Genomic DNA, 22160 nt, shown 5'->3' with positions numbered 1-22160 from the left:
TTTTCTTTTTCTTTTTCTTTTTCTTTCCTTCTCGGTCGCCAAGGAGACCGAGCAAAGACGTCCTCATTGGAGGTCACAGGTCATGTGGGTGACGTCCAGGAAGTGGCCTGGTTGAGGACAGAGAGGCTGACGTGAGCAGAGACAGAGACAAGTGTGTGAACGACCTTCACGAGGACAGTTTTACGGCCGACGCGTTGACGTTTGTCCTTCGCTGCGCTCACTGAGACTGAAACGTCCTTGCGGTCGCTAAGGACGTAACTAACGACTCATTTGACCAGACTAACCTCAAAATCTACAGCCTCGAAGTCCATGAGACTGTTTGTAGTCATTACCAAGTTGTCCAGAAGAGGGTGCTGTCAGCATCAGTGCCACTTTTTGCTAATAAGGAAGGCCGTTCCCATGGTAACAGTTGACTATATATACATATACACACAGTCACTTCCTGGTTTTCAATAATTCAATAAATCTATTTCTGGTAAACTGTCATATATATTAAGTATTTAGCAATAAATGAAAGTATTTAACGACAAATTAAAGTATTTCATTAGAAATGTCAATATTTCATGGAAAATCATAATATTTAACAACAAATTATAGAATTTTGCGACAAATTATAGTATTTAACGATTTTACAGCAATAATCTGAATATTCACTGACACCAGGAGGCAAACAGGTGTTTATTATAACATTATCGGGGAAAAAACCCAGGTATTAAAGACACAACCATGGGATTATCTAGGATTAATGGACAAGACTGAGTTTTTTTTAATGAAATAGACCAAATATGTGTCAAAATATTGCTGTGGGAAAATGATTTATTTAGTTTGCTCTGTGTCTTTTGCTCTCGCCTCTTTTCAACTTCCTCTGCCTCCGCAAAATGATTCAGAGGCGGTTGAACGTCTTCAATAACACCTGACTGTCCTTCACCACACACACACACACACACACACACACACACCACTGTGTCATTATCACCTCGCTCTGCTTCTCTCACTCTGACACAATCCGTCCTGCAACACTGAACCAAGCTGGCGACAGGAGAGAAGAGCCACCACACACATATTACAGCCAGTGTGTGTTTAAAGGTGTCAGCGCTGAAACAAATGTTCACAAATTAGACTGAAAGTGTTAGATTTTGTCTTAAATTGTCTACATCGTCCATTGAAAACACAAACTTGAGTTTAATTTAATTGTTCTTCTACATAATCTGCATGTGTGACCACTTTTGGGCACATTTTTTTGAACCAAAAACATAAAACCACGACTCAAAGACGATAAAAAAGTCTTACTTAGATTTAGTTATTTCAGAACTCTAAATGTTTTCAGTTCTGTTTACGGTCAATCACCCGACGCCCACAGGAGCAGATGAACAACCTTCACCAGCGTCTTAAGAGCTTTTCCATGAGGCCTTCACTCACTGGAATAACTGCTGCTGTTTTACATCAAATTGTGTATTTTAATGGTGGACAATTGTGGATTATATAACCAGGACATCTCGTCTTCTTGTGGTAGTTCTTTAAGACTCAATTTGTCGGCCTGCAGAGTGTTACATTTGTTTGTTACCTCCCACAATAAGGAGGTTCTGTTTCCATGGGCGTGGCTTCATCTGTGAATTTGTCCTTCTGTTGACGGATCGGTCTGAGTTTTTCATGATGGGTAGGCGATCACCCAACTATGCTCCCATTCAGTTTTGGTAAGAATCGGCCCACTGATGACGTCACCAAACATGATTAAAGTTTCCAGAAATCCCATTGTTTTATAATGGACAAAATTGTAAAATAAATAATCATATCTCTGTGAGAACTCAACGGAATTGAACGGAATTTGGCATGTGTGTGCAGGATCAGACACGCTACATTCATACTTAATTTCATCCAGGTCTAATCCAGGTTACAGATTTGGCTTGTATTTGAATGTTACACACTTCACTCCCATTTTGTAAATTCAGATTTGTACCAAAAAACAAATTTGCTTGTTAAGAAAATGATATTTCCACAAATGAATTATAATAAAAAGTAATCTGTAGTTAATCTTTGAGCAAAACCAGATCTTTCTACAAAGGCTTCGTATCTTAAATCCTTCAAACATTTGCACATTTGTACCTTTAATAAGAACAAAAGTACAAACGTGGCAGTGAATTAAAATGTCAAAGTAACAATTACAACTGTTAACGTGATACTGTGTGTGTGTGCAGAGTCGAGATAATCCGCCTACAGTTACAGCTTAACTCAAACCTGCTAATCTGACGTTATACACGGAGAAAACCCCCACTGTTTGAGAAACAATGGAGTGTTAAGTAAAGTATTAAAATGGGATTAAAATCATTTCCTGGATCTAATATGGGATCATGTGATGTGGTGGTTTTAGCTCCTGCAGCACTACAGACATCAACAAAAGAGCATTTTGTTTTTTGTTTTACAGCCACGATGCTAAGCTAAGCTAAACAAACCTGGCATTGGTGTCAAATTTAGCACAATAGCGATTTTAACCCCCGGTAGCAATAAAGCAAGCACTGAACCAGCACTTTAACACCCTCCACAATCCCTGTGCTGATTTTGGGAAGCAGTCAAGGATGCAATCTCCCACACAAATTATCTGCCGTATAATCAGGCACGATCATTTGTAACCATGGCGACACACGGTAGCGTTGGGTACATGAGGGGGAGACGCAGAGGTTTTTTCCAGAACATCAGAAAATAAAAGCGAGAGGAACAAAAGGTGTTAAAACAAACAGAGCTGTGTTCATGTCCTGTCTGGACTCATCTGCTGTGTTTCTGGCAACTGAAGCTGACGATACAGTCGAAAACTTCCAACCACCACACCCAGAGATTATCAGCAAGAAAGAACTGTGTTCAGGTAACTGTGCTCAGGTAACTGTGTTCAGGTAACTGTGTTCAGGTAACTGTGTTCAGGTAACTGTGCTCAGATAACTGTGCTCAGGTAACTGCGCTCAGGTAACTGCGCTCAGGTAACTGTGTTCAGGTAACTGCGCTCAGGTAACTGCACTCAGGTAACTGTGCTTAGGTAACTGTGTTCAGGTAACTGCGCTCAGGTAACTGCGCTCAGGTAACTGTGTTCAGGTAACTGTGTTCAGGTAACTGTGCTCAGGTAACTGTGCTCAGGTAACTGTGCTCAGGTGACTGTGTTCAGGTGACTGCGCTCAGGTAACTGTGCTCAGGTAACTGTGTTCAGGTAACTGTGCTCAGGTAACTGTGCTCAGGTAACTGTTCAGGTAACTGTGCTCAGGTAACTGTGCTCAGGTAACTGTGTTCAGGTAACTGTGCTCAGGTAACTGTGTTCAGGTAACTGTGCTCAGGTAACTGTGTTCAGGTAACTGTGTTCAGGTAACTGTGTTCAAGTAACTGTGTTCAGGTGACTGTGCTCAGGTAACTGTGCTCAGGTAACTGTGCTCAGGTAACTGTGTTCAGGTAACTGTGCTCAGGTAACTGTGCTCAGGTAACTGTGTTCAGGTAACTGTGTTCAGGTAACTGTGCTCAGGTAACTGTGTTCAGGTAACTGTGCTCAGGTAACTGTGCTCAGGTAACTGTGCTCAGGTAACTGTGTTCAGGTAACTGTGCTCAGGTAACTGTGTTCAGGTAACTGTGTTCAGGTAACTGTGCTCAGGTAACTGTGCTCAGGTAACTGTGTTCAGGTAACTGTGTTCAGGTAACTGTGTTCAGGTAACTGTGCTCAAGTAACTGTGTTCAGGTAACTGTGTTCAGGTAACTGTGCTCAGGTAACTGTGTTCAGGTAACTGTGTTCAGGTAACTGTGCTCAGGTAACTGTGTTCAGGTAACTGTGTTCAGGTAACTGTGCTCAGGTAACTGTGTTCAGGTAACTGTGTTCAGGTAACTGTGCTCAGGTAACTGTGTTCAGGTAACTGTGCTCAGGTAACTGTGTTCAGGTAACTGTGTTCAGGTAACTGTGCTCAGGTAACTGTGTTCAGGTAACTGTGCTCAGGTAACTGTGTTCAGAGGGCACTATAGAGAAGATGAGGCCTGAAAGAAGATTGTTTGAGCGTTATTGTAAAAGTTCGTCATTGTTATGAAATGCAAGAACAAACTGTAAATTATCCACACAATATAAAATATCTTGTGTTTTTTTCACATTCGTCTAAAGATATTAAATCTAAAATCTCTCAGTAAATTTCAAACATCAGTGTTTTGGTTTATTTCCATGTTGTGGTCGTTCGTTAACATTCCCTCTGCAGCACATGTGCACTTGAACGCATCATTGCTTATCAAAATAAACATGTGGTCAAATATAAAGAGTGGGAAATGTCAACATCACGATCACCACTATAAACGGAATATGTTTATATTACAGCTGGTTGTTTGGCAGCGACAGTTCCTTTTGATTTCAAACAAATGTGAGCAAAACAGTGGAGGACTGGGATGAGAGGAGGGCTGAGGTGGGGTTTAGGGGGGCGGGGTTGTCATGGTGGGTCTTGTAATGTGGTTTCCATGGCAACAGGTGTGTGTGTGTGTGTGTGTGGTGCCAAGGATCACCACTGGTCCCAGTGAAGTCACAGCGGCGGAGTCTGGCAGCTGCACAGCATTCCTGCTCTGTGAAAGAGCTGAAACATGCCCTGTGTCTACACACACACACACACACACACACAGACACACACATACACACAGACACGCACACACGTGACGATACTCTGTGAGTGAGTTTAGTCTAATAGACTTTTAATGAGGAAAAACAAACAGGAAGAGAGTTGTGGTAAATAAAGACACACCCAGAGGCTTTGTGAAGCAACATGTGCACTGATGCATCACTGCTGCACCACAAGATAAGAGTGAGCGAGGAGAGGACGACAAGAATGAGGAAACTTTGAATCCAGCAGTGATTCACCTGGAACATGGACCCTTTTTATTAAAGGTTATATTCCACGAACACACGTTCTGATTCACTGATTCAAAAAAACTGATCATGCATTTATGAATAAAGAAGAGAGGGGGCGCTAATGACGAGAGCAGGGAGAGAGATGAGCAGATGCTAAAGAGTAGATAAGATGCTAAAGAAAACACAAGATGCTAAAAAAGAATCAAATATAGCAAAGGGTAGATAAGATGCTAAAGAAGGGCAAAGACGCTTACGATGCTAAAAAGAGAGAAGATGCTATAGAAAAAAAGATGCTAAAGAAGAGTAAAAATGCTAAAGGAAAAGACAAGATGCTAAATGTGCTTAAAAAAGATGCTAAAGAGTAGAGATGCTGCTCAAAAATCAGGTGCTAAAGAAAGCACAAGATACAAAAGTAGAGAAGATGCTAAAGGAAAAGACAAGAAGCTAATGATGCTAAAGATGGTCAAAAAAAACAAGATGCTAAAGAGTAAAGATTCTAAATATACTAAAGTCTAGACAAGATGCTAAAAAGAGACAAGATGCTAAAAAGAGACAAGATGCTAAATATGCTAAAAATAAACAACATGTTAAAGATGCTGAAAAAGAGACAAGATGCTAATGATGCTAAAACAAAGCTGTTGATGCTAAAGAAGAGAAGGATGTTAAATAAATACAGAATAAAATAATTTAAAGAGTAAAAAGTGTATTTTCTCAGTCAGACTGAATGATCAGGTTTTAGCTGCAGATGAACTCTGATCCATGAGAGAAAAAAGTTCACGTCCACGTCACGATGACATCATCGTGATAAAAGCTCAGTGCTCCACGTCCACTCACTCCGTCTCTGTCTCAGACCACAACAACAAACATCTCCAAAATCTTTACTTTTTCTGTTTTGTTTTGTTTTTGGCAAAAACAGAAACAAAAAAAAGGTTAAATTTCACAATAAAAGCAGTTTTATTTTATTACAACACAGCTGCAAACACGCGCCCACTGATCTGTGAGAACTCCAGGTTTGTCCACCCGTCATAATAAACTGGATATTTGTACTGTGAGACAATTAAAGGGAGAGTTCTGGATGTTTTTGAGTTTATTATATGATTTTAGACACTTAGCTTAAGGGTCGGCCATCTTGAGAACATGTTCACTGTTTTAACTTTATGTTAGACACTCTTTTCTGACAGAATACTCACTTTGTAAACCACAATACTAAACATAGAGAAAGTCATCAGATTGACTTCACACGACACAGGAGATGAAGACGCTGATCCACTTCTGGTCGTGTTGTTCTGTGACTTTCAGCATTTGAAAACCTTCATTTGGTTTAAACTAAATGACCAAACTTACCAAAGGAGACAACAGTGTCCCGTTTAAAGTGTCCTGTGTTCTGTGGGGTTAAATCACTGTTTTCGTCAATGGACTTTGGCACAAACTGACACGCTTTAGTTTCCAGGTACAAAAGCTTCTAAACACAAAAGTAAAGCAGTGAACGTTACTTTGAAGAGATTTTTTATAAGCTAAAATGTTGTGTTTGTGTGTTTGAACCCTCGTTCTCCACAGTTGCAGACACAATCACAACCTTTACACACACACAACTGATCAGTGACATAAAAATACGATTAACAATAAACAAACGACGGCACCAACAACAACAAGTCTGACACGACTTTATTCAAAATGTCTCCAAACAGGACACAGATGTTCACTGATGAGTCAAACTTTGAACTAATCCCAAACTTCTCCTGACATGATGTTACGTTTCAGGAGGAAGAGGAAGAAGAAGATGAAGAGGAAGATGAAGAGGTTATTATTGGTTAGGAAACAGACTCTGATTTTGCTTTGTTTTATTTTTAAACTGTGTTTATTTTTTAAAAGTGTTTGAGGGAAAATTGCAGAGAAGAACCTGAGAGTTCTGGTTTCACTCGAGTTCAGAGCAGAGGTGTGAAAACAGAGCAGACCACCACGTCTGTGAGGAGGAGGAGGAGGAGGAGGAGGAGGGAATCAAACAAGCAAATCATTCAGGATCTGTGTGCGTGTGTGCGTGTGTGCGTGTGTGTGTGTGTGTGTGTGCGTGTGTGCGTGTGTTGCCCTCTAGGCTGACGTCCAAAAGAGCAAAACAACCTAACATGCTGTCTCTGGAGATTTGCCTCCTCGAAACATCCACCCTGAGGTGAACGCCCCACACACGCGCACACACACACACACACACACACACACTTGTGCAGCTATTCTTCTCAGGACTCTGCCATGACGTCCATTGATTTGAATTAGGACCAGGTTTTGGTCTCCATGAGGACGACTGGTCCTGACAGGGTAGGTGATTACACTTGGTCCTAAAGAGACCACAAAAACAAGAACACACACACACACACACACACACACACACACACATCTTGTAACGCATTCCCTAGCTCCTAAACCTGAACCCAATTCTGACCCAAACCCTAAAACCAGGTCTTAAACCACCACGAAAGTTCTTTAAAGTTGTGAGTTTTTAAATCTTCAAATCTTCCAAATCTTAGTCCTAAACTTTAATCAGCTCCTCAGAAATGAGGTTCTGCCTCATTAGGACCAGGTTTTGCTCTCCATGAGGACTGCTGGTCTTGACAAGGTCAGTGTGTATACTTGGTCCTAAAGAGGTGACAAGAACAAAAACAAACACGCGTTCTTGTGCAGTGGTCTGAGTCGGGACCACTCACAGACCTAATACATTTCCTAAACCCCTAACCTTAACCTCCTCCATCACAACTAAGTCTTAATCTAAACCTGATCTTAAACCTAAACCTGAAACCAAACAAAACCTCAAAGTCCTCATAAAAATATAAATACAAGTACAAACACAAACACACACACATTCTCACACTGCCTTCCTACTGAGCACACTCAATACATATATATATAAATATACTATAATATAATACATTCCCTCGCCCCTTACCCTAATTTTACCTTCACCACCACAACCTTTAACCCTGACCCCTGAACCCAACATTTTTAAAGATTTAATGGTGAATATGCTTCAGTTATTTATTTATTTATTCAGATATTTGAACCAAAATATAAAATTCTCCAGCTTCCTGACACACACACACACACACACACACACACATTCAGTGTTTCCTTTTATCTGTCCTCTTCCTCCTCGTCCTCCTCCTCCTTCCTAGTTTCTGTCCTCTTGAAAAAAGGCAGCGATGGCGAGAGGAAGCAACGACAGCTGTGTGTGTGTGTGTGTGTGTGTGTGTGTGTGGGGTGAGAGTGGCTGTTACAACAGGAAGTGATTTGCAGATAAAAAGATAAGAACGATGGCATGCACCCTCCTCCTCCTCCTCCTCCCCCTCCTCCTCTTCTGACAACGACTATGAATTTCTGGTTTATGCAAATGTGAAACCTGTCTTTACGCTCTGGTGTTTTTTTGAACTCCTCATGCACGGACGACCTTGACGCCGCCGCAGCGAAGGTCACGGCGGTTTTGAACGACTGTGGCGACAGACGTAAAACCCACGTAACATCTCTGTCTTCTTCTTCTTCTTCTTCACTTTAAAAACACGAGAATCTGAGAATCGATGACCTCATCTCAGATTCTGATAATACGACGCTAAGAAAGACAGAATCTAAGACTCTGAGAAGTTCTGGACGTCAACGACTCTGTAATCATCAGTCACAGAAAGTTTGGTTGTGATCGGACGCTTTTTTTGGATTTTTTTTGCAATTAGCTGCAACCGTGGCGCCCCCCAGTGGCTGCATCGTGTAACATTGAGTGACGCTTTCTCACAGATTTGAATCCGTGTCTTGGAGGAGTTTGTTCACATACGACACGTGTGTGAGTGAAATCGCAAAATCCAAAATGGCCGCCTTCCTGTTGGGTTGAGGTGGTTGGTCCAAGAGACTATTATCGAAATCTTATCCTGATGAACATGTTTGTCCATTTTCATGTGTGTAGGTGAAAGCCGCCGTGACACCTGTGTTTGTGAAATGTTTGCATTTTAAATCCATTGGATGCAGAAGAACCACCAAATCCGTAATCTGGATTAAATCCGCATGAAACTTGGTTTGTTGTTAGGCTGATCCTACATTCACACACCAAATTCCGTTCAAATTCAACGAGTTTTGACAGAGATATAATTGGTTATTTTACAGTTCTGCCCATTATAAATGAATGAATGAATTCTTGATGATTTTATAGTTTTTGTTTCCTCACCAGTGGGTCAATTCTTACCCAAATTGACCGGGAACATCCTTAGGTAAAATAATCCTGATCCGTAAAGATGTCGCTGAGATACAGTATACACATCTGAACTTGTTCAAAGGGCCTGAACCACGTTACATTTAAATTGCTTAATCTGAATTAGATCTGGATGAAATTTAGTCCGGTGGTAGAGTGTCTGAAACTGCATACACATACCAAATTTCGTTAAAATCTGCTAAGTTTTTAAAAGATATATGATTTCTTCTTTCACATTTTTGCCCGTTATAAATGATGGGGATTTCTTGACAGTTTGATCATGTTTTGTGACGTCATCAGTGGGTTCAGACTGATTCGTGGAACAAGAAAAAAATGCAGACAGGACGTTGCTAACAGAATTTATACAGATTATATATATATATATATATATATATATATATATATATACAGACCTTTTAATCAGGCTTGGCTGCATTTACTACTTTAGCCAAGTATCTACGTATATCACATTTTGAGTTTAGAGATTTCCAATCCAGCTATTTTGGCGAGTATCGCATCATTTATTTATTTATTTAATTATTTTTTTTAAAAATAGACGGCAAGTGTGTGTGAGCTTTGTTGTTGTTACGTTCCCGCACACAAACTCCTCTGATCAGCAGCTGTGATGATGTGGTGATGTTTCCAGAGGGGACGTGGCACCAGTAACAGAGTGATACTGGGAGACAGAGGAAGCTCAGTGAGTGAGTGAGTGAGTGAGTGAGGGAGTGACTCACACACACATACACTCACACACTCACACACAATCACAAGCTCAAACGTTGTCATTACTCTTGAACAGTTTCCAGGGTTTTTTTCCGCTGCAATCACATCATTGTTGTGTCGTGGGCTCAGCGGGAGTCAAAGTGTGAAGAATAAAAGCAAAGAGAAAACGTCAAAGTGGTGCCGAGTGCAAGGAAAGGAGGGAAAATAACGAGAGAGAGACAGAGAGGGAGAAGCTGGTGGAGGAGAAGACGACAGGACTCTGTGAGAGGGTGAAATTAAACCTTGTTATGAAATGAATCAGTGATTTAACGTTTATTTAAACAGGAAACACAGAGATTAACCAAACCAAACTCGTATTATTCAAACAAAGTGGACGAGAGCGACAGAGATAATCTCAACAAATACTGGACGGACAGACAGACAGACAGACAGACAGACAGAGAGACAGATGGACGGACAGGTGCAGATCTGTGGTCCACAGCTGCAGGGACCAAAGTCAACAACATAAAAATATGATTTAAAACAAAAATAAAAGGCTAATATAGTTTAAATTCTGGAAATGAGAGATTCTACTGTTTCAAAGTAAAAGCACACACACTTTTACTCATTTATTATGTCTGGCAAGGCTTTTATTGTGAAATATTTCCTGATATATATATACATATTCATATATGTATTTTTTTTTAACACTTAAATTAAATATGATATATTTAAAACTTGAATATTATTACTTATTTACTTTTTATATAACATATTTATTTATAAACGAACAAATGAAATGTGATTCAATTGAGTAAAAAAAATATGTAAAAATGTACGAGCAAAAAATATGATATATAAAAATTGGGCACCAATTCTCAACAATTTGTACAGAATACAGAGAAAAATAATCCATGTTTGTGTTAAACAACTTTGTGCTACGTTTTCTTTTTTTAACAAAGATCTTCATTCATTCATTCATTCATTCATTCATGGATTAAGATAAAGACGTGAGTATTATTGCACTAAAGGAGTGAGTGACAGGTGGAAACAGCAGTGATGGTGAACAGTGAGCCTCACTAACAACACAGCGAGCTGTCAGAGAAACATCCAACCATGATGTCTGTCTGTCTGTCTGTCTGTCTGTCTGTCTGTCTGTCCCCCGAGACTCATCCTGGAAAACCTGTCCATCCGTCTGTGTGTGTGTGTGTGTGGCCGGTTACACAGTGAACGCCGTCAGCTAACTGTCGATGGTTTGCCGCGGTGGAGAAAATGAATATAACAGCCTGACCCTAATGTGTTGAACTGGATTGAGATGAACTGCTAATCCGTTCCAAGCTCGTCCTCCACTCACTCACTCACGAGAGGAAACCAACGTCTGACTGAGATGAAACCAGTCTGCAGGATTTCTATGGAAAGCTTCTCCATCAGGGATAGAACCTGGAACCTGGAACCTGGTGTTTGTTTTTAGTTCCTGCTCTGACGAGGTTCAGCTGAGCTGAGACTAAAATGTGACTGAAGACTGAAGGTCACTGACTGGTCAGAGAGTGTCGTCACTGAAGAGTCATGAGCGCGACGTCCGACGCTAGAATCAGAGCCAACGGTGTCCAACTGTAGATCAACGTTAAAAAGACTTAAAAATCTACTCATAATTAAATAAAAAATAAAAAAGTACTTTTTTTTTATGTATGAAGTGTTGGAATTGTGAAAAATGTAGGAGGTCGAGTTTGAAGGTGTGAAGGCTAAACTTTGGCTGCATCTTTAAAGTTTAACAGATTTAACAGATTTAAGCCACTTTCCAAACAACTCACCTCTTAAAATCTACATCAGCTTAAGTCTACGATATCTACAGAACATGTTGACGTCTTCATCTCACTGTTCGACAGACTTTTCCTACAGGAAACTGAAGTTTGTAAACCACTCACTCTCCCACACCAAAGCCCATAGAGAAAATCAGTGATTTTAGCTGGATTTAGCAGTGATTTAACACAGGAGCTGCTGGTCTTCTGCTGCCTCGTGTGGTCACTTTGTGTCACTGAGGTCGATCTGAGAGACACATTTTAAGCACAGAAGTCAAGAATTACCATATTTGAGCTTAGTGAAGGAGGCAGCAGTGGATCAACAACTCTCTGCGTGCTGTGATGTCAAATTGCGGATTTTGTGAATGGACTTTGGCACAAGGAGAGAAACTTGAGTTTCCTGTCTAACTGCGAGATAAAGCAGCAAACACGTTCCTTAGATATCAAACATCGGCAAATTAGGCGTCCACAGTGCAGCCAGCTCTGACTCTGATGTGTCAGAACCTCATAAAACAACACTTCAAAAACATCCCCAACGTTCAGGAAAATGAAAACTTATCGTTATAAAAACACTTTTTTTTACAGCTGGACTTTTCTCTGTGGTGCTGAGCTCTCAGGGTTCACCACGAGGCCTTTTCTCCCAAAGCCAAAGCACATATAATTGTTTTCTTATTAAACTGGAGGAGAACAAGGAGTTATTTCTGGCTTAAAGGGTCAGGAGGTGAGCGGCTGCCGGAGCGTTTTCCAGGCTCGGAGAAGACGTGACGACTCTCCCCGATGAATCGCCGCCACAACAGTCGCCTTCAAACGCTCGCACGCGTTCCGGTTTGTTTTGTTAAAATAAAAAGTTCCAGATTCAAGATCTGTGGAATTAGGTTAACTGTGGCTGCGACGCAACACTGTGGTGATCGTGTCCAACGAGCACACATGAAAGCTCTGTTCATGCACTCAGTTTGATCCTGATCCCAGTCTCTGAGTCTGGATTCTTCTCCACAGGCTTCATCCCGGTCATATCCACTCACTTTGGCAGTTTGGTTAGTTACAAATGTGGTTTTATTTATAGTTGATAGTTTTCTTCTGGATAAAAGGTTCAGGGTTTGACTTGGAGGCTTTTCTGCAAGTTGTGTTCTGGAGTTTTCTTCTGGTACTTCAGTCCAAAAACAAGCAGATTGTGAATGGTTGTTTTGTTTCTGTATGTCAGTTTAACCTGCTTCTCCATCAGAGGACAGAAGGATTAATATATGGATGGACGTGTCAAACTGTGTCTTCATAGTCCTCATGGTTCTCTGAGCGCTAGCAGCTTCCACATGTTTTCATATTGCCGGTTAAAACGAGGTGTGAGGGACGGTCTTGGAGCCAATAAACACCGTATGGACAAAAGTATTGTTAAGTATTGGATTCAGGTGTTTCCATCAGGCTTTGTCTCCAGTGTCTTCACACTTCAGCATACCGAGACATTTTGGACAATGCCATGCTTCCAACTTTGTGGCAATAGTTTGACAAAGGTCCCTGTTCTATTCCAACCTGACAACCTGTGTCCCAGTGAACAAAGCAAGGCCTATAAAGACATGATATTTGGGTTTTCTGCGGAAGAACTTTACCTCAACCCAATCGAGAACCTTCAGGATGAAGTGGACCATAAATTAAGCCAGACCTTCTCAGTGTCTGACCTCCTTAATGTTCTACAGAATGAATGAACACTGATTCACAAACAGGAAACAGCAAAGTCTTCCAAGAAGAGTGGACCATTACCGTCCTTGTTGGTGTAATGGTCCGGTGTCCAAATACTGTTGTCCACATAGTGTAAGCTAGAAATGAAAGACAGCTTCTGTTGGGGAGGACTTCTTGTCACCTTTAGTGTTGACCAATAAGGAAGCGGAGTCAGGTTTCTGAGGACGAGGACATTTAGGGAATGAGGTCATACATGTTTGAACCTGGGCCACACGGTTGGTGTAGTGGTTAGCACTTTGCAGCAAGAAGACCCGTGTTCATGACCCGGTTGGAACAAAGGCCTTTCTGCATGGAGTTTGCGTGGGTTTTCTCCGGGTTCTCCGGTGTCCTCCCACAGTCCAATGGTTGTTGGTCTCAACGTGGCCCTGTGATGGACTGGTCCAGGGTATGACCCCGCCTTTTACCCTAGGTCATCTGAGATTGGCGACCCTCGTGTGGAGGATAAAGCGGACGAAAACAGATGGATGGATGTTTGATCCCAGCCAATGGAGGGCCACAACCACTGAATTCAAAGCCAGGACAAATGGGAAGGATTTTGCGTCAGGAAGGGCATCAGGCGTAAAACCTTTACCAAATCAAATATGCGGATCACTGTCAACAATTCTATCATACCGGATCGGGTCGAGGCCACGGATTAACAACGTCTGCCATTGGTGCCGATGGAAACTGGGCTACTGTTAGCTGAAGATAAAGGAAGAGGAGAGAGAGAGGGATGGTGTGTGAGGAGGCAGCAAGAGTAAGGACTCTGACCTGTAAAAGGACAAAGCTGACGGATATGATGGAGAGACGGAAAAAGAGACGCAGGGGAAGCAAAGACCCGGAGCTGCTCGACCATGGTTTAGATAGAGAGAGAAACGGTGTAAAGGGTAAGTCATCTCTGAAGGAAGAGTTTGTGAGGAGTTGTCAGACAGAATCATGAGTGTGAAGCAAGAAATTGAAGATGTGATGTTGAAAGTTGGCCGTCAGTTAGAGGAGAGAGAGAGGAGTTGTGGAGTGAGTTGGATGAGGCGGCGGAGAGCGTTTCCAGGAGGGACGGACTTTAATGGACTTAATGTCGGTGCGGGGAATAACAGAGGGGATTAGGACGTGTTGGGGAGGTACGGGGTTAACGAGAGGAATGTGGAAAAGACAGATGCTCGTGGATTCTCAAGGTCAGATTATGTTTGAAGTGATACACGAGCGGCCGAGGAGGAAGAGACCCACAAACACAACGTCCACGTGGATTTGAGGGCAGAGGAAAGTCTTAAAATTCTTCAGGAATATTGGGGAAATGGTTATTTTGATAAGATAAGGTTGTATATAAGATATTTCAAGCAACAAAACTTTTACTTTTTAAGTTTGTCCCTGTGTGGAAATTAAGTGTAGTCAAAATATAAGAGGAGAATGTAAAGTTAAATCCAAAATAATAAAAGTTTAGGTTGAGGTTCAGGATCAGAGGTTTGACCCACGATCCAAAGACAAATATTCCTTTGTTAAATTTCCTGACAGAGCAGGTAAGAGTTTGAACACGTCCTCTGCTGTTACTTCATCACCTGAACGTTCTGTGCTTTCTCCCGCTGCGTTCTTCATCATCATCATCATCATCGTCACAATGACAAACTCCGGAAAACGTCCGGACACGGCGAAGACACACGACGCTTTGACGAATAGCAGAGACAGGACGATGGAGACAATCAGAGAGTTTATCACGAGTGAAAGTTACTTTGAGGAAAGTGAAGCAGGAACACGGCGACACCAACTGTCTATCACACAAACTCTTCATAAAACTCAACCATGCAACAGTTTACAGACTAAACAACGGCTGCCTTAATCCCCCACACGTGTGTGTGTGTGTGGGCGTCTCACACACACATGTGAGTGTGTTGTTGTAGTAACTGGAGCCGTGCAGGAGCCAAACCTCACCCACTCACTCATATTTCCACTGGCAACCTCAAACAAATTCCCCTGAAATGAGAAAGTGTGTTTGGTTTTTAACGTTGAACCACCTCGCGCTCCGTTGTGAGCGACGGTGAAAGTACACTCTGTGCATGTTTGCTGACTCATGGTCATAGGAGGAGGAGGAGGAGGAGGAGGAGGAGAGTCAAAATGAGCAAAAAAGGAATAATCCAATGGATCTTTTCCACTACACAGCTGGACTGTGATAGTACCTGGTACTTTTTTTACTTTTTTTACTAAAATGAAATGTGATGTCGACAAACTGCCGACCACTGACTGGTCAGAGAGTGTCGTCACTGGAAGAGTCATGAGCGCGACTATATTTAATGCTAATTTAGAAAAAGAAAAAGAAATTCCACATGAAAACATGAGATTACTAAAAGCAGTTTTGCTTAGATTCTCTTTTTGTTGCATTAATATCGGAAACATATCCCGGGCTAGTCATTATTACGAATACCAGTCGGTAACAACACTCTCTCTGTGTGGTATTTTGCACAAACAGCATAGCAACAAGTAAAACTGGATCAGTGCGAGGAAAACAAGGAGTTTAAATAAATCCACGACATGGAATTTCAGCTTAAAGGGTGTTTTAACATAAGCATCACGTCAGTAACAAGAGCACTTGTACATTTTCTCATGAGAGCTGACGCTGTTTTCTCTGTTTAAAACCACACAGCTTTATATTTATATGTAGTTTCTAGTGACTGACTGTAAAAACCCTTTATATTATTGCATTTCAAACAAAAAACAAAGAGATAGAGATGCTGAACGTAACAGTAGCTCAGCTGTGCTAAATACAAACAGTTTATTCTGTGGCAGACGTTAGCATTATAGCTACGTTTGCTAACTAACAAGCTAATCTAGTCCATTTCATGAACACGTTACGCGTAATTTAATTTAATAGTAAGACGATAGTGTGTGCTATTAAACTGGAAGCAAAAAAAAACTGTTTACAAAAACAGTAAAAACATGACAGTTTTATGCTAGGAGCAGCCATCTTCAATTGCTAGCTTGCACACGTCGGTAATTCGAGCAGAAATAACAGAAATACGTTTAAAAAATGTATTAAAATGACACAAGTACATTTTGTCTGCTCTCGTCCTGTTAAAAACCACACAGCTTTATATTTATATGTAGTTTCTGGAGACTGACTGTTTGTATGAATCTATTTGAGAGAGAGAGGCTGAATGAGCATCAGGACTTTGTCTCGCTGCGAGAACACTTGACCCTCGGTTTGTTTGTGGGCGTCAGAGCAGGATCAACGCAGCGATGAGCGTGTTCTGCTTCCACAATCGCACAATAGTCACACGCATTTAGTCAACACAACCACCACATAATTAGCATTTTCAAATGATGCGTGGTGCAGGATTGGTTTGTTTGTTTAAGCCTCGTCCTCCTGCTCCTGCTCTGCCGAGGTTCAACAGGCTAAAGAGCCCGATTATGCTCTAAATATATCGACTCCAGGACAACACCACGTTACAAAAACACCAGTGTTTCCACTCTCAGTCTCGCTCTCAGTCAAAGACAACAGGGCTCGGCCCACTTTAGGTTTCTTTGCACTGATGTTCACATCCATGCACTAATAACATCACAGAAAATCATCGAGCAAAAGTGTCAAATATCATATGTCTGTCAGTGTGTCGGTAGATAACAGTATAAATATATGTCTTTATGTAAACACGGCATCGTTTCATCCACACAAAACCTCCCAAAACAACGCCGCAGTACCTATGCCAGGCCTGTGTGTGGCGCTGTAATGCTGCTACAGAAATAGTAATATTCTCTCTAACTCTTTTTGAATAATTACACATTACAATGTATACAAAGTATAGAGAGTAAGAGTAAACAAAGCCAGAACGACTACGGATTCACAGAGACTCGTTTTCGTGTGGACAGTCGCTAACTTTCATTCAGATCTAATCCAGATTACGGATATGGTGTCAGTTTAAATTCAACAATCTCGTTTAACGAGTTCAGATGTGTTCACCCTTCAGAAAACATCCTCAAAGAACATTAATGTTAAAATTAAAGTAATGCATTTTATAATTAAATAAAAGTGCATTTATAACTGCAGTTCACTACAGGAAGTGTTGGGGGCAGTATCGCTTCCATCGTCTGGTACAAAGTTTCTTAAGTAAAGGAGTATTTTAAGGGAAACAAACCAATGAAACAAGATCAATGTTAGCATGAACACTAGCATTTTTTGGAGAGGAAACTTACTTAAGTAATGGAGTATTTTAAGGGAAATAAACCAATGAAACAAGTTGAATGTTAGCATGAACACTAGCATTTTTTGGAGAGGAAACTTACTTAAGTAATGGAGTATTTTAAGGGAAATAAACCAATGAAACAAGATCAATGTTAGCATGAACACTAGCATTTTTTGGAGAGGAAACTTACTTAAGTAATGGAGTATTTTAAGGGAAATAAACTAATGAAACAACAGAAGTAAGCAGGTAAAGTTCCATATAGATCCAGAACATTCTTCTAAAGGTGTGAAACACAAGTGTCTGTGAGCTCTTGTTTTTGTTGAATAAACTGTCGCTGCTGTTCCGTCACATGTCTCCGAGCCCCGACTGTCACCGCTAACCCCCCGCGCCTGTCAGCGACATCACTCGTCTCATCTGTCCGTCCCCTCGTCCACTTCCTCCACGATCAGCCGCTGCAGTCAAAGGCGTCTCTGTTCACTGACAGTGACACTCACAGCGAGAACATGAGCGAGAGGCCAGAAAACATCACCACCTTCTCCTGTGATGAGTCACATGACTCTCATTCATCTTCAGATTCTGGACCGTCACGTACTGAGAAACAATGCACCATCATTTGTCCATTATTGAGTGTTGTTTTCAATCATTACATTAAGTTAAATCATGATTTTTTTTATATATAAATCACCGGGTCAGTAGAGGCTCCGCCCACTCACCGGCATTATTACTATTAAATAATAAACCACGATTAATAAAATAATAGTTTGAAAGCCCTAAAAAAACAGAACATTAAGGTTTATTTGTAACTGCAGTTCACCACAGGAAGTGTTGGGGGCAGTATAGTTTCCACTGGGACGTCATTCATTGATGAAGAAGAAGAATACGAGTATGGGATTATTTCACTGAAAAAAAAACAACGGAACAAGTTGAACATTTGCTCAAACACTAGCGTTCTTTAGAGACAAGACTAACTTAAGTAATGGAGTATTTTTAAGGGCAAATCAACCAATAAAACAAGCTAAATGTTTGCATGAACATTAGGGTTCTTTAGAGACAAGACTTACTTAAGTAATGGAATATTTTAAGGGAAAATGTTGAGTTTCCGGCTGTTTTACGTCCAAACAAACTAAATTACAAACACGACATTCAATCTCTGGTGGTAAATGTTTCACACTGCTCCTTTAATCGTGAACATTTGTACAAACGTCAGAATCCACAGCTGTGTGAGGACGTACCAAGTATTCAAAAGTCAAACCAAAACACAGGTACTTTGAAGTTGTAATAGTGAATAATAAATATCTGAGAGACAGACAGAGAGGTGACAAGCACAGGAGGAGGCGTGGCCTCCACATGAGCAGATAGGCGTTGACATGAAAGGCGATGATCCCCAAACATGATCCTCCCCTGCGCTCCTTCATCATCATCATCATCATCACAGCCACTGACCTGCAACCTGAGCACAGGTGAGGGCGGAAGAGTGTGATGTCACCATGACAATGTGGTCAGTAAGTGTTTCCTGCGTGAACCCTCACCCTGTCACCCTGTCACCCTGTCACGTACAGTACAGATGACGGCGCAGTGTCACTTTACCAAAACACACATTCACACCGAGGTGCATTGGAGGAGTCGCTGCTCCTCATAGAATTTACTTCCATGGTGTTAAATCATTAAAGAAGACAAGTGAGGCTCTTTTTTCCTCCTCTGCTGGAGTTTGTGTCACTTTTGTAATCTGACGACTTCACACACACACACATGAGTTGTTGATCCACTGCTGCCTCCATCACTAACTTCAAATGTCTGATTTGGTCAAATTCGGCCTTTGAAATCCTTTGTTCAGACACACGTCAGTGACACAGAGTGACCACACGAGGCAGCAGCAGACCAGTGAAGGAAAATCACTGATTTTCTCTATGGGCTTTGGTGTGGGAGAGTGAGCGCTTTACAAACTTCACTTTCCTGATATTCTTAAAACATCGAGGCTTGAGTTGTGTGCGTGTGCGTGTGTGCGTGTGTGTGTGTGTGTGTGTGTGTGTCAATGCCTTACATGACAACATTCCAGAAAAACGTAACTATCCCCTTGAACCACTGGAAGTGGAATATTAAAAGTCATTATTTGATGACAAAACTAATTGCAGGTTTGTGCCGTTTGATGTTTTAAGTGTCTCTCTCTCACACACACACACACAGACAGACAGACACACACAGACAGACAGACTTTGACAGTGTCTTTCATAGTTGTCCCATCAGCTGAGAATGTGAGAATGTGGTGAGGCTGCTTCTTAAAGGACAAAGGTTTCAGACGGTGACATTTGAAATTGCGCCCATGTGATGATGCTTCTTTCTTTCTTTCTTTCTTTCTTTCTTTCTTTCTCTTTTCTTTTCTTTGAAAGACGATGTGAAATGCGAGGTTATCAGCTGCAGCAGCAGCGTGGCCTTGAAGGACACAGGTGTGAGAGCCTGAGACGGACTTCCCCTCATTATTGCTCACGTTTTTGTGCCAAACTCAGCGTTAAATGTGAGAAGATTCCCGGGTTTACTCGAGTAAAACCACAATATCATTGTTTTGGCACAATTTCTTGACATTTTGTGACAAATATTCTTCATATTACTCCAGTTTTAGTCCAAATTCAGCCTTGAACGCGAGCAGACAGACTATTTCATTTGTTGCAAACATGAAAATCCTTGTTTTTGGCTTAATTTCTCCTCATTTTTGCATCTTTTTCTTGTTTTCACACCAGTTTTTGCTCCACATCCAGGACACAGACTTTACCAAAGAACTTTTCTGCAAAGTACAAGACATAGTGTTCTCATTATTTCTCCACTTTTTGGGCCAAATCCCCGGTAGGACTGTTTTACTCGCTGACAACATGAATGTCAATGAACGTTTTTGGCCCAATTCTTGGCAAATTTTTGCATCTTTTTCTTATTTTTCACACCAGTTTTTGCTCCAAACTCAGCACACGGGCGCTTTCACACGCTGATGTTACTTTTCGCAGCTTTTCCTCAAACATTTGGACAAATATCTTTCATTATTACTGCAGTTTTACTCCAAACTCAGCTTTAAATAAGAGGAGACCGTTGACAATGTCATTTTCACACAATTTCCTCTAAATCTTACAAATACTTGTGTAATAACTTCGTTGGGACACTGACCGATTCACATGTTGACAACATTATCATTATTTTAGCAACATTTCTCCCACAATATTCACCAATGTCTTGTTTTTACACCAGTTTTTTCTCTAAATTCAGATTAATTTAACATTTAATGGCTTTTCTCTACAATTTCTGACAAAAACATTCAATTATTACGTAACTTTTTCTGCCAAACTTCTGTTGTATGTGTAAATATGTTTGTTGACAACGTCTGTGTCATTATTTTTAGCAAAATGTTTATTTTTTAGTGGCTTTTCTCTACAATTTGACAGACATTTTCATTATTTCTCCACTTATTCTGCCAGAATTCAGCTTCACGAGTAAAAAGACATCTGCTCCATTATTGCAGCAACATTTCCACCCAATATTTGTCCATTTTGTCCAGACTCGGCTCCGCGCGCGCTCAGAATCAGAGCATGACGCGCAGGCGCATGTCCAGCGGCGACGACTTTTGGATGAAAACTGAGACTGAGACTATATATAAAGTTGGATTTGACCCAGCAGCGTTTTCCATAACAACAACAACAACAACAACAACAACAACGAGCAGAAGAAGAAGAAGAAGAAGATTTCCTGACCTTTATGATGCTGCTCCTGCGCGGCGCTGCCTTCACGGACTCCAGGAGGATGGTCTCCGAGTCCTGACCACCGCCGCCGGGGAGGATGACGCCGCTCCGCCGGCCGCGGGACACTCTGGGCGGGATGAAGTCCGGCGTTCCGTCGCTGTCTCCGTTTCCATCGCGTTCCGACATGACGTCACGCAGAAGAAGCGGATCTCGGTTCCGGTGAATGAAAATAAAAAACAAACAAAACAAACTAGTCAAGTCTTTGGATCAGACCTGAGTAAAGTTTGTGGAGCGCGGCTGCCATTTAAAGCCACAGACGAGCGCGTGGAGTGTCACAGTCCGGGCGCGCGCGCGCGGCAGACGCGGTAGCGGTGGAGCCGAAACTAATCACTCAGATGTGATCAGTGACGATCAGACAGTCATCGATCATCGATCATCGATCCTCGCAGTCCACACTCTGCTCCGCACGCGCTCAGAATCAGAGCATGATGCGCAGGCGCAGGTTCAGCGGCGACGACTTTTGGATGAAAACTGAGACTGAGGACGCGCAACAAGTCCCTCACTGTTCCGCGTGTCCCCGTGTCTCCTGCTGCCGCTGCCGCTGCCGCTGCTGCTGCTGCTGCTGGACGCGGTAAAGACACGGAGGAGACACGCGCGCTTCCGCAGCTTTTCAGTGCGCGAGGAGGAGGAGTGATGAAGAAGAGGAGGAGGTGAGGAAGAGAAATGTTTGAAAACAATCCAGCGCTGCCGTGACCTCCCTCCCTCCCTCTCTCTCTCTCTCTCTCTCTCGCGCGCGCGCGCGCGGTGTCAAAGGGCAGCGAACTTGCGCGTCAGGTAAAAAAGCAGCAGATCCGTGGGCGCGTCGCCGCGTCGCACGCCGCTTCGCTCGCACTGAACGCGGACGCTTGGCTCGCACGCGCCTCGGGTTTGTGTTTGAACAGCAGCGACAACAGTGGACTTTTCACGAGCGCAGGGAAACACTACTGACAGTCGCGC

At 41.9% G+C, this 22160-nt stretch overlaps 1 protein-coding gene across 2 annotated transcripts in view; it reads right to left on the bottom strand.

Annotated features, from left to right (window-relative positions):
• The window catches only part of plcl1 (phospholipase C like 1), a 69542-nt gene extending 47382 nt beyond the window's left edge, over nucleotides 1–22160 (bottom strand). For both annotated transcript variants that reach the window (XR_009234050.1, XM_058619311.1), the window contains exon 1: nucleotides 21177–22160. Coding sequence is in view for 1 of the 2 variants with exons in the window: in XM_058619311.1 (XP_058475294.1) it covers nucleotides 21177–21350 (174 nt within the window). In the remaining variant the exon portion in view is untranslated. The remainder of the gene's footprint in view (nucleotides 1–21176) is intronic.

The sequence above is a fragment of the Solea solea genome, chromosome 2, assembly GCF_958295425.1.
Source record: "Solea solea chromosome 2, fSolSol10.1, whole genome shotgun sequence".
In the NCBI taxonomy this organism is placed as follows: Eukaryota; Metazoa; Chordata; class Actinopteri; order Pleuronectiformes; family Soleidae; genus Solea; species Solea solea.
Note: the sequence above shows the minus strand (reverse complement) of the source record. Positions and strands in the feature narration are given on the sequence as shown.